A 21,466-nucleotide genomic window follows, 5' to 3' on the forward strand; every position below is an offset into this window, starting at 1 on the left:
GCTCATCTGACGGCCACCCGCTGGTTCCCAGCCCCAGAACGCGCCAGAGAAGTCAGTCTTTATTATAAATAACATTTATTACTGCACAGCTGGGAAGACACACGGGGCCCAGGACTCTTCCCGGCCCCACTGCACAGGGCCAGCTTGTCTTCGTGGTCCCCAAGCCCCTCTTGGCTCCCCGGGACAGCTGGGGTCCTCGTTGGCAGGTGGGGTCCTTGCTGGCCACCAGGCTGGGCACCTGAGGGCTGAGTGAGGCGGCCCCTCCTCCTCAGTCCCTGGCCCTACCCGACTCCTCCCTGGGCTGCTCTGGGCCCTCTGTCTGCCAGCGCAGCTGCCCGGAAGGCCTGCAGGGCCTGCACCAGCAGCCGGGGGAGGCTGCGGGCCAGCGTGGCAGGCTCCAGGCCCACCAGGCTGCTGAAAACCACACGCCGGCCCCCCAAGCCGGCCCGCACCCAGGCTCGGAAAAGGCCGCTCAGCGTCTTGGAGCTCAGATCTGCCAGCACCTGCAGAGTGATGGGCAGGCAGTTAGGAGCCGGGAGACCCCTCCCCACCCCGCAGTGGGGGTCTAGGGGTCGTCCCTCTCTCCCACAACCCGCCCCTCACTTCCTGCTCACCTGGACGACCCGGCAGCCCCACCACTCACACTTCTCTCCCCGCTCAAGCCACCCGGGTCCCAGAGTGCACCACTTCCCTCTCTGGGGACACCCCCCCCCCAGACAGAGCTGGGCAGGGAGGGCCCTCCTGCTCCCACCCATCAGGGCTGGGCTCTGCCCTTTCTCCGGCTCAGGCCCCAGCCGCATCAGCCTTCCCAGGCCACTTCGAAGGAGGCTGGGAGGCCGGGGGACCCACCTCGTGGAAGTTCATGGCCATGTGCTCTGAGGGAACCTGCAGGATCCAGGCGTGAGCGTCCTGGAGGGTGGCCAACTTCTGTCGCAGGGGCTCTAGCCCAGGGCAGCCTGCAGGAAGGGGAGAGGCCCCGCAGACTCACCGCCCTCTTGTACGGATAGGGAAACAGGCTCAGAAAGGCCAGCCACTCACACAGGGCGGAGCACCTGTGACACCGACGCGGGCCCAAAGCCACCAGGGTCCCCAAAGAACCAGGGCTCTACCGCGGGGAGCCGGCAGAGGGCGTCCTTACCGCTAGCCTCCCCGCGCTGCTCCGGCCTCCGCTTTGCGAACCGCGCGCCCGCAGCCCAGGATCCTGGGGGAAGCGCAGGGTTAGGGGACGGCCCGGGCCGGAGGAAGCGATCGTGCCGCGCAGGGGTGGGGCCCGGCCGGAGGGCGCGGGTACCTGAGTGCAGCCGCTGCTCGCGGGCTGGGTGCCGGGGAGGCTCCCGCAGCGACGGTGCGGGGCGAGCCAAGGTGGGGGTCAGGCGCCGCAGCCCCGGGCGCGGCCCGAGCAGCTCCTGGGCGCCCCGCAGCAGGCCCAGCAGCGTGTGCGCCAGCGAGCGCAGCTCTGCAGGCGGGACAAGGGTCCGAGCGGCTGTCAGAGGCGCGTCCAGGCCCGGCCCCGCCGCAGCCCCCGGCCCCGGCCCGGGAGAGCGCCACTTACCGCAACGACGCCTGCGCTGCAGGCACTGCTGGTGCGCCAGGCGCGCACAGGCGCCCTCGGACCCCGCGCACCGGCGGCCGTAGAAGGAGCAAACCGGGACGGCGTCTGCTCGCGGCTCCTCGGGCGGGTCCCAGGCCAAGAGCTCTCTGCAGCTGGGCTCGCGTCCGGAGGGGGCCGCTGCGGGCGGAGCAGGGCCAGTTTTCCCCCTGTTTCGGGCCCTCGGCTCCGCAGCGCGTGCCTGGAGCGAGGCGCGCTTTCCCCAGAAGGCAACTGGGGAAGAGCGCGGGGGGCGGGCAGGGGGGACCAGGGTAGGGGGCGCTCACCGCTCATCTGCTCCTGGAGCCAGTCCTTGAACACGGCCACTCGAGTGTAGACTCCGGGCTTCCCCGGTTCCCCGCAGCCGTCCCCCCAGGAGGTGACTCCGAACAGGACCTCCCTGGGGCGGGGGCCAGGCTCCGAGCAGGTCAGGGGCCCTCCAGAGTCACCCTGCGGACGCGTTGGAGCGATGATAAGTTGGCTGGCAGCCCCCTCCCACCCACCCCCCATCCCCCACTCCCCACCCCCGGAAGGAAAGGAGGCTCCTGTCCCGTGTGAGCAGCCGTCCCGAAGCCTCCCGCGGTCTAGGCGCCTACCTGGCACGAGTCGACGCCCCCCGCCAGGTAGCCGGCACAGAGCATGGTGCTGGGGCGCAGGGCCGGCCCCAGGGCCCTTCTGCAGGTGTCGGAGCTGAGCAGCGGGACGCGGGCCTCCCTCAGCGCCTCGGCCTCCGGGCCGTCTACAGGGAGGCGTGCGCTCAGGCTGGGCGGGCAGGACCCCGCCCCTAGGGTCGCCCCACTTCTGCCCTGCGGGACGCCTCGCGCTCTGCGTGGTCTGGCACAGGCCGGCTCCTCCCTCCTCCGCCCCTTCCCCCCGAAATCGCGAGGCCCCCAGGCTTTGCCCAGCCCAGTACCTTCGAAGAGGGCTCCCCAGCCCGCGATGGCGCAGGCGGTACCCGCTGGGGGCTCCCGCGGCCCCTGGGGCAGACACACAGGGCGCGCCGGCCCCGCCGGGCTCACGGGCGTCCACAGCTGCACCAGGGCCAGGTCGTTGTGGAAGGTCTGCGGGTCAAACTTGGGGGGGGAAGAAGCGGGGCGGTTGTGGCGCAAGGTCAACAAAGGGCGGGGAGGGGGCCCCGAGCCCCGCCCTCTCACCTTGGGGTGCGGTAAGATACGGTTCACCGGCACCTCCTCCGCCTGCTCCCCCCGGGGACCCTCTGCCAGCGTCACCGTCCACAGGAGCTCGTTCTGGGCGCTGCGGGGCGAGCGGCGGGTGAGACGGAAGCAGCACAGGGCGCACAGAAACTCCGCGGAGGCCCTGCGCCTCCCTCCGTTCCACCGCACCGCCCAGCGGGCCTGCAAACCGGGCAGGGAGAGAGAGCCCGGGAGCGGCGCCCGTGGGCCGGAGACGGCCCCGGAAGGGTAGCGCCCAGGGCTCCGCAGGCCAGCTGGGCGGGTGCCGGCCACTGGAGACCGGGAGGCCCGCGCCGGCGGCCGCCAGGGGGCAGCAGAGACCGGCTTTGTCGCGCGTACCGGGCGGGACGACTCAGCAAGTGCTTGGCCGGGCTCTGGGGACCCCGGCTGGGTAGGGGAGCTCGGGGTGGGGGTTCCACGTACCCTGCGAAGCAGTGCGCCGCCGTGAGCACCCAGGACGCCGCCACCAGGACGCCTCCGCACAGAGGCTGCCCGCCGAGTTGCAGCCTCACCAGCCAGGGCCAGGACCCGGGCGGCGCCGCGCTGCCCCCCACTATGCGGCCGTGAGCCCGCGTCACGTTGGCGGTGCCTGGGCGCCTCTCGCCGCACGGCCCTAGGAAGGAAGAAGCGGCGTCACGAGGGACAGGGGCCAGTTGTCTTCAGCACCGAGGCCCACCCCACTCTCGGCCTTTTCAGCCTCACCTGGTTCAGGTGGATCCTGGAGTACCGGAGCTTGCGGCCTGGGGCGCCCAGGTCCTGCTGAGAATCAGACCCCTGAGTCTCCCTGCCACCCTCTCGCCCGCCCAGCCCCCGCACACACCTGCCAGCCGTGTCTTCCCCGGCCCCCCGTCTCTGACCCTCCTCCCCCCGGAGGGGGCCGGGTCAGGAGGGAGGGGTGAGGGTGGACAGGAGTGGGCCCAGGGTAGTGAGCCAAGGTCCCTTGGGGCGGCGTGGGCAGCACAACCTGGGCACTCGTGCAGTCTGTGCTGGATCTCCATGGCCACGCGCCTCACTGCCCACTGGGCGCTCCGCTGTGCAGCCTGCAAGGCCTGGGTCCCCTGGGCCGACAGAACTGCTGGGACAGGGGCACAGAGTCATGCCTGGCGGTGGGGGAGAGGTGGGGCGGCTCTGGGGCTTACTGACACGAGGTCACTGTGGTCCCCAGCCGCCTCGCAGCCCAGGCAGCCAAGGGCACGTGGCTCGGGGCCCCTTCTTCCCTGGGAAGTCCCCACCTTCCCTGCATGCTGGGCGGCGGCTTGGACCAGTTCCCTTCCCTCTGCAGCCTGCCATGCCCCTTCCTCTCCGATTGGTGATCCGGTCCCCGGCATGGTGGGTGGAAGGGGGCACAGGTCTAGGAGCTCATCTCCCCCCACCCGAGACCCCACACCCTCTGCGCCCTGGCGCCCCGGCTCCTCCCTCCCACCCAGCCAGGCTCACCTTGCAGGGTGCCAGGGGGCAGGCGCATGTACAGGGGGTGCCCTTGCGCAGCCCATGGGTGTGGGGGCGGCGGCGGCAGCAGCAGCAGCAGCACAGCCAGCAGCATGGTCCCTGGGAGCTGGGGCAGGAGACCCCGTCCTTGTTCCGCCTCTCGGCCACCCTCCGGCCGCCTGTCCCTGGGAGCCTGCCTCCTGCTGCCTTTCTGCCCCTGGTGCGCAGTTTTTGTCCCTTAGATCATCTGACTGTGGTCTCCATCGAAATGACCCCTTCTGTGGGTCCACCCCTCACCTGGCCCTGCACTGCTGGAGCCCCTGGGGAAGAGGGCTGTGGGGATATATAGAGCACGGGCTGGGGGGGGAGGGAATGAGGTAGTGGGCTCAACCCTCACCTTTGAAGTCCCATCCGCCCGCTCCGAGCCCCCCTTCTGTGAAAAGAGCCCTTGTTTCTGCGGTGGCATCAAAGGGGCCAGGGCAGAGAAGAGGAGCTGACGGTTGGGCCAGGGGCCAGGCGGAGGGGGGCTGGAGGGCAGGGGCCAGCTCGGCTCCAGGGCCAGGGTCGGAGTCGGGGTGGGGGCCGCCCCATCTGCCTGACCCCCTGAGGAGCTGATGGCTCTGCTGGGGGCAGGCACTCCTGGAGGGAGGAGGGCAGGGGGTGGGTGTTGGGGGGGTCCCTGGCAGTCCCACCCCCAGAGGAGGCCCCAGAGACCCCAGCCGCTGTGCCCCTAATTGCTTGGCAGAGGCCCTCCCTAATGTGGCCATTTCTAAAGATGATCAAAGCAGTCTAATTAGCGCCGTAATTGCTGCACTGGGGCGAGTGGGCTGGGAAGAGGCGAGGCCGAGGCTGGGGTGGCCCTGCGAGGGAGGCGGGGGATGAAAGGAAGGCCCCACAGTGGCCCAGTTCAGGGAGCCCCGGCCCCAGCAGCTCTGACTGCTCTCCCAGATCCCGTCCCTGCTGGCCCGCTCGGCCTGGCCAGCATTGTTCTCCCTTGCTGGGACCCTGGCCGGCACATGGAAGTCCCCAGGAAGGGCCACGGGCAGGGGGTGGAGCGGCTCTCCTGGGATGGAGGCGCCTCCTGGGGCAGCCCTGCAGGGTGCCCCGGGGCCAGCAGTCCCCTAGCCCCTCAACCCATGCTGCTGACCCCAGGACCGCCCTGGGAGGGGGTACCCCCAGCACAGGAAGGAACACTTGCCCTGAGCTGAGAGCCGCTTATCCATCCTTTCTCAGCACACCCTGGGCCCTCCCCCGCCCAGGTAGCACACTTGGCAAGGAAGACACCTGGGATCCAGGACCAGCAGGAAGACGCTCCGGTGTGTGGCTCCTGGGAGTGCGGATTTTATGCAGCTCATAGTGGGGAGGGGGAGGGAGAGAGGGAGGTTTGCTGGACACGGGTTGAACACAAAGCATAATGCAAGTGGAGAAAGTGGCAAAGGAAGGGTCTCTGTGGTTCAGGGAAGAGCCCCAGAGTGCGGGCTCAGAGGGCAGTGGAAGTAGCTGGGCGCCCCCGCAGGTGGCGGGGGTGCGGTGGGGGGAGGCCACTCCTCCCGCCATTTCCCGAAACTCTGTCTGCAGCTTCTCCCATCCAAGCGGAGGGAGAAAGGCCCAGAGTGAGCCCCCCACCCCCAGGGTCCAGGGCCACTTCTGGGGTTGGGCATGGGTGAATCCAGCCTCTCCAGCCTGGGCCCCTCGGCTGCCTGGCTCCTGCACAGCTGGTGGGGAGGAGGGCAGAGGGAGCAAGCCGCCCCGCTCCACCCCTGCTGCCTCCGGCCTCCACTGCTCCTCATGGCGGCGGGGGCTGAGCAGCTCCTTGAGGTACAGTCAAGGGGGCTGGTAAGAGGGAGAGGCTGGCGGTTCAGGGCCCAGCTGGACGTTGGCCTAGCTGGAGGCTTGGCTGGTCAGCCAGGGGCTCCTGGGGCGGTCGTTGAGAGGGGCTCCCACACGCCCACTCTCCTGGTCCCTAAGAGTTTGCCGATGTCACCATGTGTGCCCACTGGCTTGAGAGCCAGTGCTGAGTGTGAGGGAGGCCAGTGGCTTCAGGCTTTGGGGAACCCCAGGTGAGCGGAGGGGACATGTGACCGCACGCTGCTACGGCAGGCGGGACTGGCCATGTGATTTGCAGGGGCCCCTTGTGCAACCATCACGAAGAATTTTAAGACAGTGGGAGCAGAGCATCAGGCTGGGTGCAGGGCCTGGCTGGGCAGGGCTGTGTGCAGGGGGAGCAGGGTACCTGTGTGCAGGGTACCCCGTTCCTGCCAGCAGCCGTGGTTCTGGGCACCCCCTGGCCCAGGTAGATCAGCATCCCAGTGTCCCTTCCCCAACATCGAAGAAGCCCAGGGTCAAGGGGAGACCCTTTCTCACCCTCCCACCCAGAGCTAGGGCAGGGGACGAGAGCTGTGAACCAGGCTGGAGACTGGCGCTGTCGGGTCGGCACCCAGATGGCTGTAGGCCCGGGGAGGAGGCAACTCAGGACCTGCCTGACTCGGGGCAGGGGCAGTCCCGGAGGGAAAGGGCTCTCCGATGGGCACAGGGAGGGCCGTGTCGTCTCCAGTCCATCTCCCGATCATCGGGATTCCCCCGAGAGCCAATCGCACCACTTGCAGCTGTGAGTTCGGTCACTTGTCAGGGCTGAATTCCTGCCTCCTGGCTCTTCACCAGCAACCTGCCCCTCCGCAGTGCTGGGGTCCCCCGAGCCTGCCGGCTCCCTCCCACGGAGTGCTGGCGCCTGAGGCCCAGGCCTGTGCTGTTGCCTGCTCTCATGGTTTTTTAAAAGAGAGGGGGAGAGAAAGAGAAAGGGGGGGGAGAGAGCGAGAGAGCGAGAGAGAGAGAGAGAGAGATCTTCCATCTGCTGGTTCACTCTCCTGATGGCTGCAACAGCCAGGGCTCGGCCAGGCCAAAGCCAGGAGTTTCCTTTGGGTCTCCCACGTGGGTACAGAGGCCCGAGTACTAGGGCCATTTTTGGCTGCTTTCCCAGGTGCATCAGCAGGAAGTTGGATTGGAAGTGGAGCAGCTGGGACTTGAGCCGGCACCCATATGGGATGCTGGCATTGCAGGCAGCTGCTTTACCTGCTATGCCATAGTGCTGGCCCCTCCCTCTTCTAATTTTTGAAGTTTTTATAGGGGCTGGTACTGTGGCCTAGCAGGTAAAGCCATCACCTGTGATGCTAGCATCCCATATGGGCTCTGGTTCAAGATCTGGCTGCTCCCTTTCCCATCCAGCTGCCTCCTAATGGCCTGGGAAAGCAGTGGCAATTGGCCCATGTCCTTGGGCCCCAGCACCCATGTGGGAGACCCGGATGAAGCTCCTGGCTCCTTGCTTTGGCCTGGCCCAGCCCTGACCGTTGTGGCCATCTGGAAGCTGTTTTTGTCTCTTCCTCTCTCTGTGTAACTCTGACTTTCAAAGACATCTTAAAAAAGTTTTTATAAAGCCTGGGACACATCGAAGTGGGAGGTCAGGTGGACGTCAGGGTCTCGTGGACGAGAGGCCACTTGAGCTGTGACTCAGAGCCCAGGCCTGGGGATCTGAGTGGCGTCCTTGTGTGAGTCACTTCCTGTCATGACTGTCTTGAGCTGAACTGTGTGCCAGAGAGGCCCCGCAGCCCTCACCCCCAGTCACCCACACGGCTTTGGATTTGGAAGCAGAGTCGGAGCAGGCGTGATTGGTTACCCGAGGCCACACGGGGTGAGGTGGGCGACTCGGGGACAGGGACACACAGACAGCTCCCAGGACAACACGGGCAGGGGCTGGAGTGACACAGACGCAAGGTGAGGAGCTGCAGTGATGGCCAGTGAGAGGCAGACAGGGCGCCCTGGGGAGAGCACGGCCCACGCACGCAGCCCGGAGTCGGCCTTCCAGGCTCCAGAACCGCTGTGGTTTGCAGCGCCACCGCTGTGGTCAGAGGTGGAGGCTGCCCCAGGAGATGACACCAGTTCCCTCTCAACCTCATGTTCGCCTCTGGAAATGGATCACCCAAGCCATCTCGGGGAGGGGCAGGCTGGCCCCTCTGCCAAGGGCACCTGTGCTGGTCCTGGGTCCCCACGTGGTGTGCGCAGGGCGCTGTTCACTGCGTGAACTTGGGGAGGGCATTGAGGGCCTGCGAGAGGAGGGCCCCCACCCGGGGTGTGTGTGGCCTGACCCTTGGGGGACGTCTGGGTGGGGCCTTCCTCACGGCTCGCCTGTGCCCCTGCATTGGCCAGCTTCCCCGCCCCCACCTCGGGCTGAACTTGACTTTGAGGGGACAGGCAGGGATGTTGCCTGGGGATGGGGGGGGGTGCTAGATCTGGGACTGCCCCTGGCGAGGGCCCGCCGGAGTAGGGTGGCCTGGGGACCTGCAGGTGAGGCTCTCCAGGGCTAGCAAGACCCTGCCCCCTACCACCCCACATCTTGGGCGGGGTCACCGACAAGGATGCATCCAGACCCCATCGAGGCCCCTGAAGCCCGGCCGCTACACTCATGAGGAAAAGGCAAACTGTTCTCGCTGGGTCTGCTCCTCCTCTTCCTCTCTTGTCTTCCTGGTCTCACATCACAAAGCTTTCCCTTCTCTCAATCTGGCTTTCCACTGTGTTTCTTTGAAATTTGCTAACTTGACCATTTCCCTTATTTTTCTCTTTTTAAAAGATTTATTTATGGGGACGGTGCTGTGGTGTAGAAGGTTAAGCCTCCATCTACTGTGCCGGCATCCAGTATAGGTGCCGGTTCAAGTCCCGGCTGCTCCACTTCTGATCCAGCTCCCTGCTAATGCGCTTGGGGAAGCAGTAGAAGATAGGCCAAGTGCTTGGGCCCCTGCACCCACGTGGGAGACCTGGAGGAAGCTCCTGGCTCCTGGCTTTGGCTCAGCCCAGCTCTGGCCTTTGCAGCCATTTGGGGGGTGAACTGGCGGATGGAAGATCTTTGTCTCTCCCGCTCTCTCTCTGTAACTTTGCCTTTCAAAGAAAATAAATAAATCTTTAAAAAACAAAAATCCAGGGCTGGTGCTGTAACGTAGTGGGTGAAGCTTCCGGCATCCCATCTGGGTGCCCCTTTGAATCCCGGCTGCTCCACTTCCAATCCAGCTCCCTGCTGATGCACCTGGGAAAGCAGCAGAGCTGGCCCAAGTGTTTGGGCCCCTGCCACCCATGTGGAAGACCTGGAGGAAGCTCCTGGCTCCTGGCTTTGGCCCATCCTAGCTCCAGCTGTTGCAGTCATTTGGGGAGTGAACCAGCGGATGGAAGATCTCTCTCTCTCTTCTCTCTCTGCACCTCTGCCTTTTAAATAAATAAATAAATTTTTTTAAAGAAAGGCAGAATTACAGAGAGAGAGAGGGAGAGACAGAGATTTTCCATCCACTCCCCAGGTGACTGCGAAAACAGCCAGGGCTGGGCTAGGCCGAAGCCAGGAGCCAGGAGCTTCATCCCGGTCTTCCACGTGGATGGCAGGGGCCCAAGCACGTGGGCCATCTTCTGCTGCTTTCCCGGGCGCATTATTAGCAGGAAGCTGGATTAGAAGCAGAGCAGCCGGGATTTGAACCGGTGCTCACATGGGACGCCGGAGCTGCAGGTGGCGGCTTAACCTCGAACTCGGACCCTGACCCCTGCAAGCCTGCTGTGGTCTTCAGGAGTGCCCCCCTCCTGCCTACAGGTTCTCCCCGTCACTCCCTCCTGTTGTCGCCGTCATCACCAGGTGAGCTGCTGAGTAAGCGACCCCCGATGAAGGTGCTGAGCCGGCGTCAGCTGCTTCTGCACAGCCCCGCGCCCCCCGTGTCCTTCTGCCGACACGAGCTACAGTTCGATTTAGGAAAATACGGCTGACGTTTCACGAGGGCGCCTACTTCCAGCACGATTTCCTTCCTCCCGTGTTGCATCAGTGCGAAAAGAGGCTTCCAGGAATGGCGCCCCTCCTCGCTCGCGATGGCTGCGTTTCGAAGCGGAGATTGATTCTGACTCGAGTCCTTCTCTCTGACTCTCGCCTTCTCACTGCTTTGCTTGGATTGTTTCAGACCGGCGGGCAGCACTGGCACCGCCACCAGCCACAGCCTCCCAACGCCGAGTTTCACCCAGTAAGTGCCGGCGGACGTCCCAAGCTCCAAGAACGAAGTCGGCTTCGTGTTCCTTGACGTACGACAAGGCGTTCAGCCTTCATGATATCAGACCCATCTCACAGGAGGGGCCGCTGAGAGCCGGGGAACTTGAGTGACGTGGCTGAGACCACACTGCCCGACACTGCGGCAGAAGAGCTAGGACAGGGTTCTGCCTGCCGTGGAGGCACGGCCCTGACCACTGCCCAGCTCCACCGGCGCCCCCAGCCCTCCCGACATAAAGGGGTCGACATAAAGGTGGCAGGTTCTGGAAGTGCGAGGGTGGGAAGCAAGGTTCTGCTCCTCCTCTGGGCTGTGGATGGCAGGAGGGGGAGGTAGAACAGTAGAGATGGTGTCTGAGCCCAGGGGTCTGCAGGGAAAAGAGGAGAAACTCGGGCCACCGGTGCCCACAAAACCTCTCCAGCACCCCTTCTGCCTCCACTTGCAACTCCAGACTGGCTGAACCCCTTGGGGGCCCTGAGGTCTGGGGGGCCTGGTGGGGGTGCCCCCAGGTGCCGTGCGCAGAGTCGGATGTGCCCGTCACAGTGGTACGTGTACCGGGGCTGCCCCTCTGCAGGGCCAGCCGCCCCCCACCCTGCTGGGCACGTCCAGTCCCCTGTGCAGAGCTCCAGGTGCCCTCACCCAGGTCCCGCAGAGGCAGGGCCGAGAGAACCAGAGCGAGTCGTGGAGGGTGTAGGGCCAGTGCAGGAGGCCAATAAATCCCCCAAGGCAATTACAGCGGTGAGTGAGGCATAAACAAGGCGCTGTGCCTGCCGCAGCCAGCCCTCCCCTGCACGCACGTGCACGGGCACACGCGCGCGCGCACACACACACACACACGCAGAAGCCGGCCCATCTGCAGGGTAATGGCTTTGCGACAGTGCGAATTATCCAAAGCACCAGAGGCAGCTCAGTGGGCGGGGCAGGCTGGGGGCAGGTGCGCACTGGGCCTGGGGGAGGCCAAGGGCAGGGGCAGGTGCCCACAGGCTAGGACTTGGCCTCCTGGGCACCTGCAGGGGTGGCAGGCACACGGTGGGGCTGCAGAGGGAGGGCCAGGTGGACCTGAAAACAAGGCGAAGTGTGCAGCTCCTCGCCCCCACGCCCTGACCCCAGGGCTGTGTCCTGCCCAGCCCTAGACTGCTGCACCTGGAGGCCTAGACAGGGGCAGAGGGTGACGGGAGATGAAAGGTGTCGCTCCCCCTCTTCGTGGAGGAACGACACAGGACCCTGCGCTGTTCTTTCGTCTGCTCGGCCCTTCCCGGGTTTGCTGCTGGTTCTTCCCGGGTTGGCTACTATCCCTTCCACCTCCGTGGAAGGGCAGTTCCCCCTGCCACATTCCCCACTTCCGCAGGGGAGCGGCACACCGCCGGCCGGCTTTCTGGGGGGCTGCACAGGTTCCCTTAGATGTTCCCCTTAGATGTTCCTGGTGCATGCCGTCTCTCTCCTCCTTTATAGTCCTGCTCCGCCAATCCTAACTCGGCTGCCCACACGCCGAGTACGCTGCTCTCCTCCAATCAGGAGCAAGTCCTACAGTTTATTGGTTGAACTGGAGGCAGCTGTGTAGAAGCTGTTTACTTCTCTCCCAGCGCCATATTGTGGGAGAGCAGATGCATAGAATAAGTCTTAATTCCAGTAACTCAGTCCAGTCCGGATTGCTCCCCACAGAAAGGGAGCCCAGGAAGGGGGACCCGTGTGCTGGGCGTGGTGCGACGGGGTGGCTGGGTCTGCACTAGTTGATTGTTGCTCTCCGTGACTGTCATGGGATCAGGACTGGGCTGCCCAGCAGGGCTGGGGAGGAGAGGGCTCAGGGAGACCACGGCTTCCTTCCCCCGATCAGGAACGGTGGAAAGAACCACCACCACATCCTCAGAGGAGACCCCCAAGTGCCTGTGTTAGGCTGAACAGAGGGGCCTGGTGTCTCCCAGCTTTGGTAGGGGCAGCAAAACTGCACAGAAATCGGGCAAGCCGGAGCTCTCGGGCTCCTCGGGACCCCGGGACTCCCGGTGCGATGGGGGTGGGGCTGGTCCCTGGGGTCCCTGGGGTGCCCGGCTGGCGAGCGGAGCCCATGAGCCTGACATTAAAGCCGGGGTTCCGTGACTCCGGCAGCAGCAGAGCGTTCTGCCCACCTGCAGGCACACCCAGATTGCATTTGCCGAAATAAATTGCCGGAGAAAATAAATCCTGCACACATGATTAATGGGAGGCAGAGAGGCAGGCAGCCGCCACGAGGAGCCGCTGGGGAACGGAGTGACAGGCGCGGAGCCAGCGCAGCCGCGGGGCCTCCGGGAGAGGGTTCTGGCAACTGCTCGGCCACCAGGGTCATCGTGGCCCTGGCACTGCACGGCAAAAGGGGGCCAGGGACGTGGGCCAGCCCCCAGCTTGGCTCGGCACCACCGAGGGGGCTGCCCTGGGGGCTGGTCCTGAGCTTGGTGCTCTGACTTGGTCCTAACCACCCCTCTGGCGACCGGGAGACCAGCCCACCCTGCACTGGGCCAGAGTAGGGAGGAAACAAAGCCAGGGGCTCCTGTGGGGTGCCAGCGCTGCAGGTGGCGGCTTAACCTCGAACTCGGACCCTGACCCCTGAGGAGGGTGAGGAGGTGGAGGCAAGGATTTCTTTTCTGAGCAGCTGTGAGCCCTCAAGCAAATCACATCCTGTCCCTGGGCCTCAGTTTTCTCTTCTGACAAATGGGACTGACAGCCGTGTCTTCTCCGTAAGGTCACTGAGGGGCTCGGGAGACCACTGGGCAGAGCACTTACCAGGGTGGCAGGCACGCAGGGAGCCGTGCCCAGCCACAGGGCGCGCCAGCAGCCGTGCTGCGCCGGATCTGTGTTGGGGCTGTGTGCAAGCCCTGTCCTGATGCAGCCCGCGGGCTCCACGGAGGCAGCAAATGTTGACGCGCTAGAGTGGAGAAACACTTCCGAGTGCTGGGGCCGGGGCGGGCTTGTTTAAAACCTGCAGCTCAGAGCGGTTCCCTGGGGACAGAGGGCACTGGACACAAGTGAGTTTGTGGCAAAACCCAGAAGCCTGACGGTGCACGCGCTGGGAGCGTCTCGCTCACTGCTGTGGGAGTGTCCAGTGGTGTCTGCCCGGTGAGGGGCCGTGGAGATCACTCCCCAGACACACACTGGAATGGCACCGCCCAAGTCTTCAACCAGTGCTCCCAAAGGGGCCAGTGGTGTCCTCCCATGCCGGGGCCGTTTGTCCTGCAGGTCTGGACAAGAACGAGCTTGTTGACACACGGACAAGGACGTCCAGGCAACACCGTTAGTGAGAGTGCAAGAGGCAGCCAGCATAGCGCCAGCGTAGGCACACATCCAGGGAGGACAGGGCTCAATGAACAACATGCAACAGTGCGGTGGAATAGCATGCAGCCCTAAAAAGGACCCAGGAGTCTCCTGTGAGCGGCGGAATCCCGAGGCAGATTGAATGAAGACAACAAGAGCGGTGGGTATAGTGTTTTGTAAGACAGGAGAAACCTTAGGTTTTGTAAGACAGGAGAAAAAATAAGAACACGTATTCTGATTTTCTCTTGAAGACTAATCCCAAAATTAAAGTAGCCAGCTAGAGGTCGGGGGTGGGGGAGGAGCTGTGTGTGTGCAGACTGCGGGAGTGGGAGGGACTTAGCACGAACTGCCTTGTTCTTGAATCACAGGGTGCATTATCCACAAAAACTCAAAACACGTGCATGTGTATTTCAGAGGCTTGGTTTCTTCCTCAAGGGCAGAGGGCTCATGAGTCGCCTCCCGGCTCGGGACTGACAGCTGGAGGGGACGCCCACCCCGAGCTGACCAGGTGCCCAGCCTGGGTTCATCTGGGAACCTACAGGAGGGCCGCAGCCCCAGGGGGGAGAGAGGAAGTGAGCAGTCTGGCCCAGGGCCGGGAGTCCCGGGGTGGGGACTGAGGGCATGACCAGTCTTGGTGGGACTCCACCATCCGGGCAGGGGGCTGCGGCCCAGGCTGCAGCAGGGGGCCCGGGAGAAAGAAGGGGTCACTTTACCGGGGACCGCAGCCTCTGCCCATCGTGCCCCAAGGAAGCCCCTCCTCCTGACCGCCTGGCAGGGGCCCCAGGCCCACGGGGTGGAGCAGGCGCGGAGCGCCCCCTGGTGGCGCTGGGTTAGAGTCGCGGGAGGGCCTGGATGGCTGGACCACATTCCAGAAACCCAGGTGGCCTGGAGGGAGTGAGAAGGGGGCTGGCCACAACCAGAGGATCGGAGCCTGATGATTCAGGAGTAGGCCCTGGGGGCAGCGCCTGTGCCTACCGGGTGAGACCCCAGCCCAGGGCGTGGGAGGCGGGTTCAGCAGCAGCCCCTCCACCTGTGACAAGCCCCCAGCCCCCGCTCAGGCCTACCCAGCAGTGCTCTGCCGCAAGTTCTCCTGGGCTGGGGGGGAGGGGCGAGCCTACTGCTTTTGCTGCCCCCCCCTTCCACCCCGTCTGTCTCCCACATCCCAAGGCTGCCCGCCTTGTTTCCAAATCTCCGCTTCCCGTCCCAGCAGCTGGCGGGGGGCAGCTTGGCTCGCGTGTGCCATCGGTTCCATGGTTTTCAGGACCCCTTTATTCAAAAATTAAGAATTTCTTTGCTATTTCCTATTTATTTGAAAGACAGAGGCAGACAGGCAGAGATTTGCCGGTTCACTTCCCAAACACCTGCAACAGCCAGCGCCGGGCCAGGTCAGGGCCAGGAGGAGCCTGGAGCTTGGTCTGAGTCCCCCACATGGTGGCAGGGGTCAAGGACTTGAGCCAGCACCTGCTGCCTCCCAGGGTGCAGACAAGCAGGAGGCTGGAGGTGGAAGTGGAGCTGGGGCTCGAACCCAGGCACTCCCATATGAGATGGGCGCATCCTAACCGCTCTACCAAGAGCCAGCCCCAGTTACTCAGAATTTCACGGTGACAACAGAGCAGCAAGCCAAGTGTGGGCAGCACCCAGGAAGTGCTGGGGGAGGGGCAGGTGGTGGAGGCAGCTGGGCCCCCACTGTCCATCCTAGGGTTGGGATTTGGGGCTCCCCTCACCTCATGGCTGTACCTGAGCATCTCTCTGGGGGCTCCCACATGTGCAGGACAGTCAGGGAGGGCCTCGGAGCAGAGGGCTGGGGTATCTGAGCCAGCCTCCGTGGGCTTGATGAAGTGCATCCATGCTCTGCTGAACCCCACTGCAGGCCCATTTTGCAGATGAAGAAACTGAGGCATGGAGAAGCCGACAGCTGGACCAGCAGAGTTAGGATTCGCAGGCCTCTGCAGGAACCACTGGGAGAAAAGGAAGGGGAGGGGATCTGCTTATACCTGCCTGGGGATCTGGGGAAGTTAGAGTGACGGTGATTTGGGGAGAGATGGAGGCATTTGCAAGTAGCAGGGGTAGTGCGCAGGGGAAGCCTGGTCATCACCCCTTGCTCTATGGATGGGGGAGGCAGGGAGCTCACACCCCTGCTCTGAGCAGAGTGGGGCCCGGCTGGGATTTGAACCCAGGCAGGCAGGCAGGGGTCTGCTCTGTGGGCCACCTCTGAGCAGGCTGCCTGGAGCTGGCCGGAGCCATCCTAGCCCTGCTCTGCTCTCGCAGGCCCTGTCTCCGGGCGCCTCGGTCTCCCAGAGACCCCCGCCCCCTGCCCCTGTCAGCCTTGCAAGGCCAGACTCAGGCTGGGGGGGTGGGTCCAGGCTGTACTGTGGCGGGGCTCACAGAGCAGGGGGCTGTCAAAGGGCCAGCCTTGGAGGACGGGGGACCTGGCCCCCACAGGTGGCTGTCCTGGCCAGCCTGGGCCCCTGTGGACCCTGTGTGCAGGGTCTCCTCTCGGGCCTGTTCCCCTCTCTCCAAGTCTTTGTGTCTCTGTCCCCTGCCCACCTGTGTCTCCTCCAGCCCTGCAGTGAGCCCCTGTCCCTCCCTCCCTCCCTCTCCACTCTGTGTCTCTGTAGCTGGGCACCTCTGGGCCGTCTGCCTCCTCCCCCCTCTGAGACCCTCACCCCATCTGGAAGCCCCCGGCCCCTTCCTTGGCAAGGTTCCTTCCCTCTCCAAGCTCTTCCCGGCCGGCCTTCGGGGCTGGTGGGGGAAGCACACTTCCCGGCGTCGCGCCTAATATCTTAATGCAAGGCCATTACTCAGGCGGAGCCCAGGCAGGGCAGGCCGCTGCCCTCCTCATTTGTCATCCAGAGTGAAGCCTCCGCGTCGTCCCTCTGGGATCAGATTAAGGGACTGACAGGCGGGGTGAGCGGATTTAGCTGCCACCGCCACCCCCGCCTCTTGGCTCCCAGAGCTGAGGGGGAGGCCTGGGGCCCCAGGGTCCTGCTTGTCACCCGCTCCTCCTCCAGTACCTGGCAAGGAGTTTGAGGTGGAGGGAGGCTTTTCTCCTGAGACAGGGAGAGAGGGAACAGGGCTTGGGGTCCCCGCAGCCTGGACCCCGGGGCACTGGCGAGCACTTACGCACACTGTGAACAGCTGACACCATGGGTGGGCTTAGCCTGCCGGCCCTGCGCTCACTTATTCAGTTCTTACAGGAAGCCCGCGAGGTAGGTACCAGTCCTGGCCCCGGTGTGCCGGAGCTCTGAGAGGCTAAGCCACTTTTCCGAGGTCGCACAGCTGGGGGAGTCTAGGTGTCTGGCACAGCTTGGTGTCTTGTCTAGGAGGGGAGGGGTGAGGCTCATTCCCATTTTGCAGGTGAGAATACTGAGATCCAGAGCCCTCTGGCACGGCTCCGGGCCCCACCACGGTCCTGTTCTCTCTCTCTCTTTCTCTCTCTCTCTCTCTCTCTCTGTCTCTCTCTCTCTCGTTCCAGGGCAGAGGCCAGCTCAGCTCTGCCATCTGCAGTTTGTAAAGAAGACGGTGAGGCTCCCTGGCCTGTGTTTGCCTGCCAGTCTCATCTTTGGGATCTCACTGTCACCAGGCCTCTTACTTTGCAAGGGCAGTGTCCATCAGGTCACCTCTCTCTGGCCTTGTCACTGAGCACCTGCCACCACCGGGAACCCAGGGTCTGAACCAAGAGCTGTCTCTATGGGAGGGGCAGGGAAGGGGCCAGGGAGCCCACCCAGAGCTTCCTGTCGCTGCCTGGACATCAACTCTTCCCACTTTCCACATCAGCCCGTTCCCATAGTAACCACTAGCTTTCTGTCTCCTAGCAACCGAGTGGTCCCCCGAGGGGGGAGGCACCATAGTGGAGATGGGCTGACATGGAGGCCGGAGCAGTTGGGTTCACATCCGAGCTCTGCAATGTCATCACTGTGAGTGAGGTCTTTGGCAAGTCACTGGACCTCTCTGGACCTCCACTTTCCCATCTGTGAAATGGGAATGAGACTGTTCAAGGATAAGGATGCAGGACTGACAAACCATGGAACTCTGAAGACCATGCAACAGTGTGGTCATGACGGCCAGGGAGTGAACCCCGGGTTCAGATGGGAGCCCTGGGGTGCAGGAGCCCCCCCCATCAAGAACTCCATCCTGGCCCCTCCTTCGGATGGCCACAGTGGCTACCCTTTAAGTGGGCATCTTTGTGGAGCAGTCCCCCACCGTGGCAGCTCTGGGGTGAGATTACAGCGTGGTGGTGGCAGACTCTGATGCCCTACCCTTAACTGTACCCGCTGTGGCAGGACTTTTTGTACTTCCGGGGTCAGGTGTGGAGGCCGGGGTTCAGAGAGGTCGAGTTAGGCCCAGGGTCTCCAGCTGAGGACTGGCCGCGACGTCACATCTTTCCGGGGCTGTCTCTGTGGGCTGGGAAGGAAAGGTGGGGGCAGAGGGAGGAGGTGACCCAAGGATGGAGGGAGGCCAGGGACCCACCGCGGAGGAGCCCCGAGGACAGGGAGGGGGGACGTGGGCCAGGGACGGGGCCTGGACCGGAGCCAGAGCGCCACCCCCACCCCCGGGGGTTAGTGGAGGGAAGGGGACAGGGACAGGAGCCAATCACCCTTCCCAGCATCTGGGGGCGGAGGCTATGGCTCAGGGGAAGGGGCTGCACCGCGAGAGGCATGGGGAGGAGCCCGCTGCTGGGGAGGGGGTTCCAGCGCCCTGGTGGGCAGCCGCCCCGCCCCCCTCGCCAAGCCTCTCCCGGAGGGCGCCCAGTCCCAGGCCTTGGCCACGTCGCGGGGGGTGGACATGGACCTGTATTCAGACAGCCCCGTTCCCCGCCCCCAGTCCAGGCGAGACCCCCGTCCCCTCCCCCGCCCAGCCCCTCCCGGGGGTAAGAGTCGAGGTCGCTGCGGCAGCTCGGGCTGCTGATTCAATTAACTAATTCCCGACAAGACAGATGTGCAATTGCGCTTTGCCAGCCGTCAGGCTGAGATGGAACATCTCGCGGGCGGGGGGGCGGGAACGCGCGGGGGCGGGGAAGTGACGTCACAGCACGGCGGCTGACGTCATGGGCACTGGGTTGGGTGTCCCGCAGTGACCTGCCCCCGCCCTCAGGTCTTGAGCAGTGAGTGTGCGTTTTGTGAGCACACCTGTGTCTTTCGCCCTGGGGGGGGGTCTCCCTGGGGTCGGTGGTTTGGCGCAACTAGGCTGACTCCTCAGGGTCTGACGCCCCCGCTCGCCCCTCCTCCCGCCCCCGGCGGGGCCCGGGTCTCTTACCTCGGCGGTGGCTTCTGCGGGGCGCTCACGGTTCCAGGTCCTGCCAGTCCTGCGCACACGCGCCTGCCTGCCCAGGGGCCCGGTCAATGCCTTGCAGAAGCTTGGAGAAGCCTCAGCTGCCCCTCAGCCAGGCTCCTGGGCCTCCCAAGGAGCAGGAGCGCCAGAGCCAGGTTGGGGAAGGGGCGGGGGGGGGGGGGAGCCTTGTCAAGGACACCAGCAAGGGAAGGGAAAAAAAAAAGATGAAGTGGAAGAAATAAAATCAAAAGGCTTTTAAGGCTGCTCTCCCCAAGTAGTTGATGTCTTGGCTGCGATTGCCAGCAATGAAATATTGTACTCTCTGATCGCTTAATGCACTGAGCCCCGCGCCCTCTCCCCCTGCCCGCGGCACTGCCTCCCCTCCCCCTGCAGCCGCCCCTCCCCTCCTTCAGGCAGGCCTGCCTCCCTGCCCCCAGAAGGTCCCACCGGGTGCGGGTGCAGAGGAAAGAAACAGCTGGTGCCCACTTTCAGCGTAGCAGTGACCGCCCCCCTCGCCCCCACCACTTGGCTGGGAGGGGAGGACCCAGCTGTGGCTGGGACCCCTGCCCATGCCTGGCAGTCCTGTGCCCAGGGCTCTGGGGATCTTCAAGGTGTGACATCACCCCCGCCAGAGGAGCAGGAAATGAGGTCCCCGCTCCCTGGTGGGCGGGGGGGGGGGTGCCCCAGCCAAGGCAGCCCGAGGGGCTGGTGCTGCGGGCCGCGATGCTGGGCCGGTGTGGTGCCAGCAGGGATGGGTGCAGGAGGGTGTCCTGGCCTTGTGTTCAGCGGGAGCTGGGACGAGGTCAAAGGCTGGCTGGCTGCCTCCGCTCCCATTCCAGCGCCAGCACTTGCTGGCTCCGTGACCTTGGGCGAGCGCTGAGCCGCCGTGCCCGCTTCCACGCCGGGAAGGATGGAGCAAATAATAGAAGCGGCCTCGCAGGGTTGTTGGAGGATTAAAGAGAAAATATATGCAAAGTGCTTAGCACAGGCCCGAGCTCAGGAGGGGCCGTAATGGGGCTAATTATCCCCCTAATCTCCCCAATGGCTCCACCCCCTCCTGCCCCGCCAGGAGGAGCCGGACTGGGAGCAGGGCCCACAGCCCCTTCTCCTCCCCCTCCCCCCCTCTTCCTCCCCCTTTCTCACCCTGGCTCCCACACCCGCCCTGCCCCCAGAACCGTTCACTCTGTGAGCCTTTCTGTCAGGGCCGCCAAATTGGCCAAATCTCCGTAATGCTAAAAAATTGGTCCATTAGCTGCCAGGGAACATTGACAGGAGGGGGGAGCAGTAAGCACTGGCACAGCTGTGCCAGGGGCCGGGGAGGGGGCAGGGCTCCCTGGGGAGCCCGCCTTGCTGTGCCTGTGCCTGCGTGTGCCTGAGTGTGCACCTGAGGCTGGGGCACACTCCCAGCATCACCGCGTGTGAACCCCACGGCGGCCCTGAGAGGGTGGCCCTGCTCGTACTCCCATGTTACAGATCTGAAAACTGAGGCTCAGGGGCAAGGGCTCCAGCAGGGTGGCTCCGAGTGTCCCAGAGAATCTCACCCCTGGGCTCAGATCCCACTGGCTTCCCCCAAACCCTCTTCCTAGATGCCCCAGAGACCTCCAAACCTGCCATGAACCCTGCTCCCGAGGTCTGTGCCCTCCATCCCTGCGTGGGGCCTGGCCCTGGGAGACTTTCTCACTGTACCGGGGCAAGCTCACCTGCGAGGTACCAGCCAGTGGCTTCTCCAAGGGCAGAGATGGTGGGTATGGGGAGGTCAGCAGGTGCCTGGGTGTGCAGGGGTGGAAAGCTCAGGGCTTTGGGGCCCCAGGCTTCCTTAGACAAGGCCTGCTCACACCCCCATTTCCTGACTTCTGCCCTCCTCCTAGGGGATCAAATTTAGACCTCAGACAGCTGAGGTCCTCAACGCCATTGTCTGCACCTGTGGCTTAGAGAGGCCTGGTGGCCTGCTCACGGTGGCGTTCGCTGGTGCCAGGATTTCCTCTAGGCTGGGCTCACTCCCGCCCTGGGAAGCCACCTCGCTGGGTGCAGCATCCATCAGGGGGCAGGTGCAATCCTGAGAATGTCTTCAGTCATTCTTTCATCCCTAGGGCTGGCACTGGGCACCAGGGACACAGAGATGAACAATGCCAGGGCTGCTGCCTGCAGCTCGGGCAGACCCGCGGGGTCCCCACCCCTCACTCCAGGTCTGGTCAGCAACCCCTGCCTCTCGCCCTCTCCCTGGCTGCCTCCCTAGCTTCCTGCATCTCCTTCTCCCCACATCAGCCCAGGTTTGCTGAGTGGTGAGGTCACCACCCCTGCCTTTAAGAGGTGAGCATCTGGCGTCATGGGTTAAAGCCCCGGCCTGCAGCGCCAGTATCCCACATGGGCGCCAATTCAAGTCCCGGCTGCTCCACTTCTGATCCAGCTCCCTGCTAATGCGCCTGGGAAAGTGGCAGAGAATGGCCCAAGTCCTTGAGCCCCTGCACCCACGTGGGAGACCTGGAAGAAGCTCCTGGCTCCTGGCTTTGGATCGGCCCAGCTCTGACTATTGTAGCCATTTGGGAAGTGAAGTAGCAGATGCAAGACCTTTCTCCCTGTCTCTCCCTCCCTCTCTCTCTGAAACTCTACCTTTCAAATACATAAATAAATTTTATATTAAAAAA

General features: G+C 64.2%; 2 protein-coding genes and 1 long non-coding RNA gene across 20 annotated transcripts in view; 1 reads left to right on the forward strand and 2 right to left on the reverse strand.

Moving 5' to 3' along the window:
* The window catches only part of ECEL1 (endothelin converting enzyme like 1), a 55,857-nt gene that overhangs the window by 16,761 nt on the left and 17,630 nt on the right, over positions 1–21,466 (forward strand). Inside the window, exon 1 of one of the 4 annotated variants that reach the window (XM_051834190.2) lies at positions 16,881–17,467. The exons of 2 other annotated variants lie outside the window; for them this stretch is intronic. In XM_051834190.2, coding sequence (XP_051690150.1) covers positions 17,417–17,467 — 51 coding nt within the window. In that variant the 5' untranslated portion in view covers positions 16,881–17,416. Of the gene's footprint in view, positions 1–16,880; positions 17,468–18,456; positions 18,977–21,466 lie in introns of those variants that run through there. One more of the 4 variants, XM_051834189.2, reaches the window with a different exon arrangement.
* On the reverse strand, positions 59–4,807 carry PRSS56 (serine protease 56). 9 transcript variants are annotated; one of them, XM_070070047.1, is made up of 13 exons: positions 4,219–4,807; positions 3,746–3,856; positions 3,484–3,540; positions 3,205–3,394; positions 2,743–2,842; positions 2,502–2,661; positions 2,185–2,327; positions 1,876–2,038; positions 1,553–1,729; positions 1,292–1,456; positions 1,139–1,201; positions 850–956; positions 59–503 (listed from the first exon to the last, which is right to left on the reverse strand). In XM_070070047.1, the coding sequence occupies exons 1-13, from the start codon at positions 4,322–4,324 to the stop codon at positions 282–284; spliced, it is 1,764 nt and encodes a 587-aa protein (XP_069926148.1). In that variant the 5' UTR covers positions 4,325–4,807; the 3' UTR covers positions 59–281. The 9 variants fall into 9 exon arrangements, with proteins under 9 accessions (XP_069926148.1, XP_069926146.1, XP_069926147.1 ...); XM_070070045.1 differs by having other exon boundaries at positions 3,743–3,856; XM_070070046.1 differs by having other exon boundaries at positions 3,743–3,853; positions 4,219–4,805.
* On the reverse strand, positions 6,645–19,759 carry LOC127487715 (uncharacterized). 7 transcript variants are annotated; one of them, XR_011387057.1, is made up of 5 exons: positions 18,807–19,759; positions 17,810–17,954; positions 15,288–15,508; positions 13,023–13,164; positions 6,645–6,962 (listed from the first exon to the last, which is right to left on the reverse strand). It is a non-coding gene; the product is annotated as an uncharacterized lncRNA (long non-coding RNA). The 7 variants fall into 7 exon arrangements; XR_011387058.1 differs by having other exon boundaries at positions 15,275–15,508; XR_011387060.1 differs by lacking the exon at positions 6,645–6,962 and adding an exon at positions 9,491–10,635.

This window comes from Oryctolagus cuniculus, chromosome 3, assembly GCF_964237555.1.
Source record: "Oryctolagus cuniculus chromosome 3, mOryCun1.1, whole genome shotgun sequence".
In the NCBI taxonomy this organism is placed as follows: Eukaryota; Metazoa; Chordata; class Mammalia; order Lagomorpha; family Leporidae; genus Oryctolagus; species Oryctolagus cuniculus.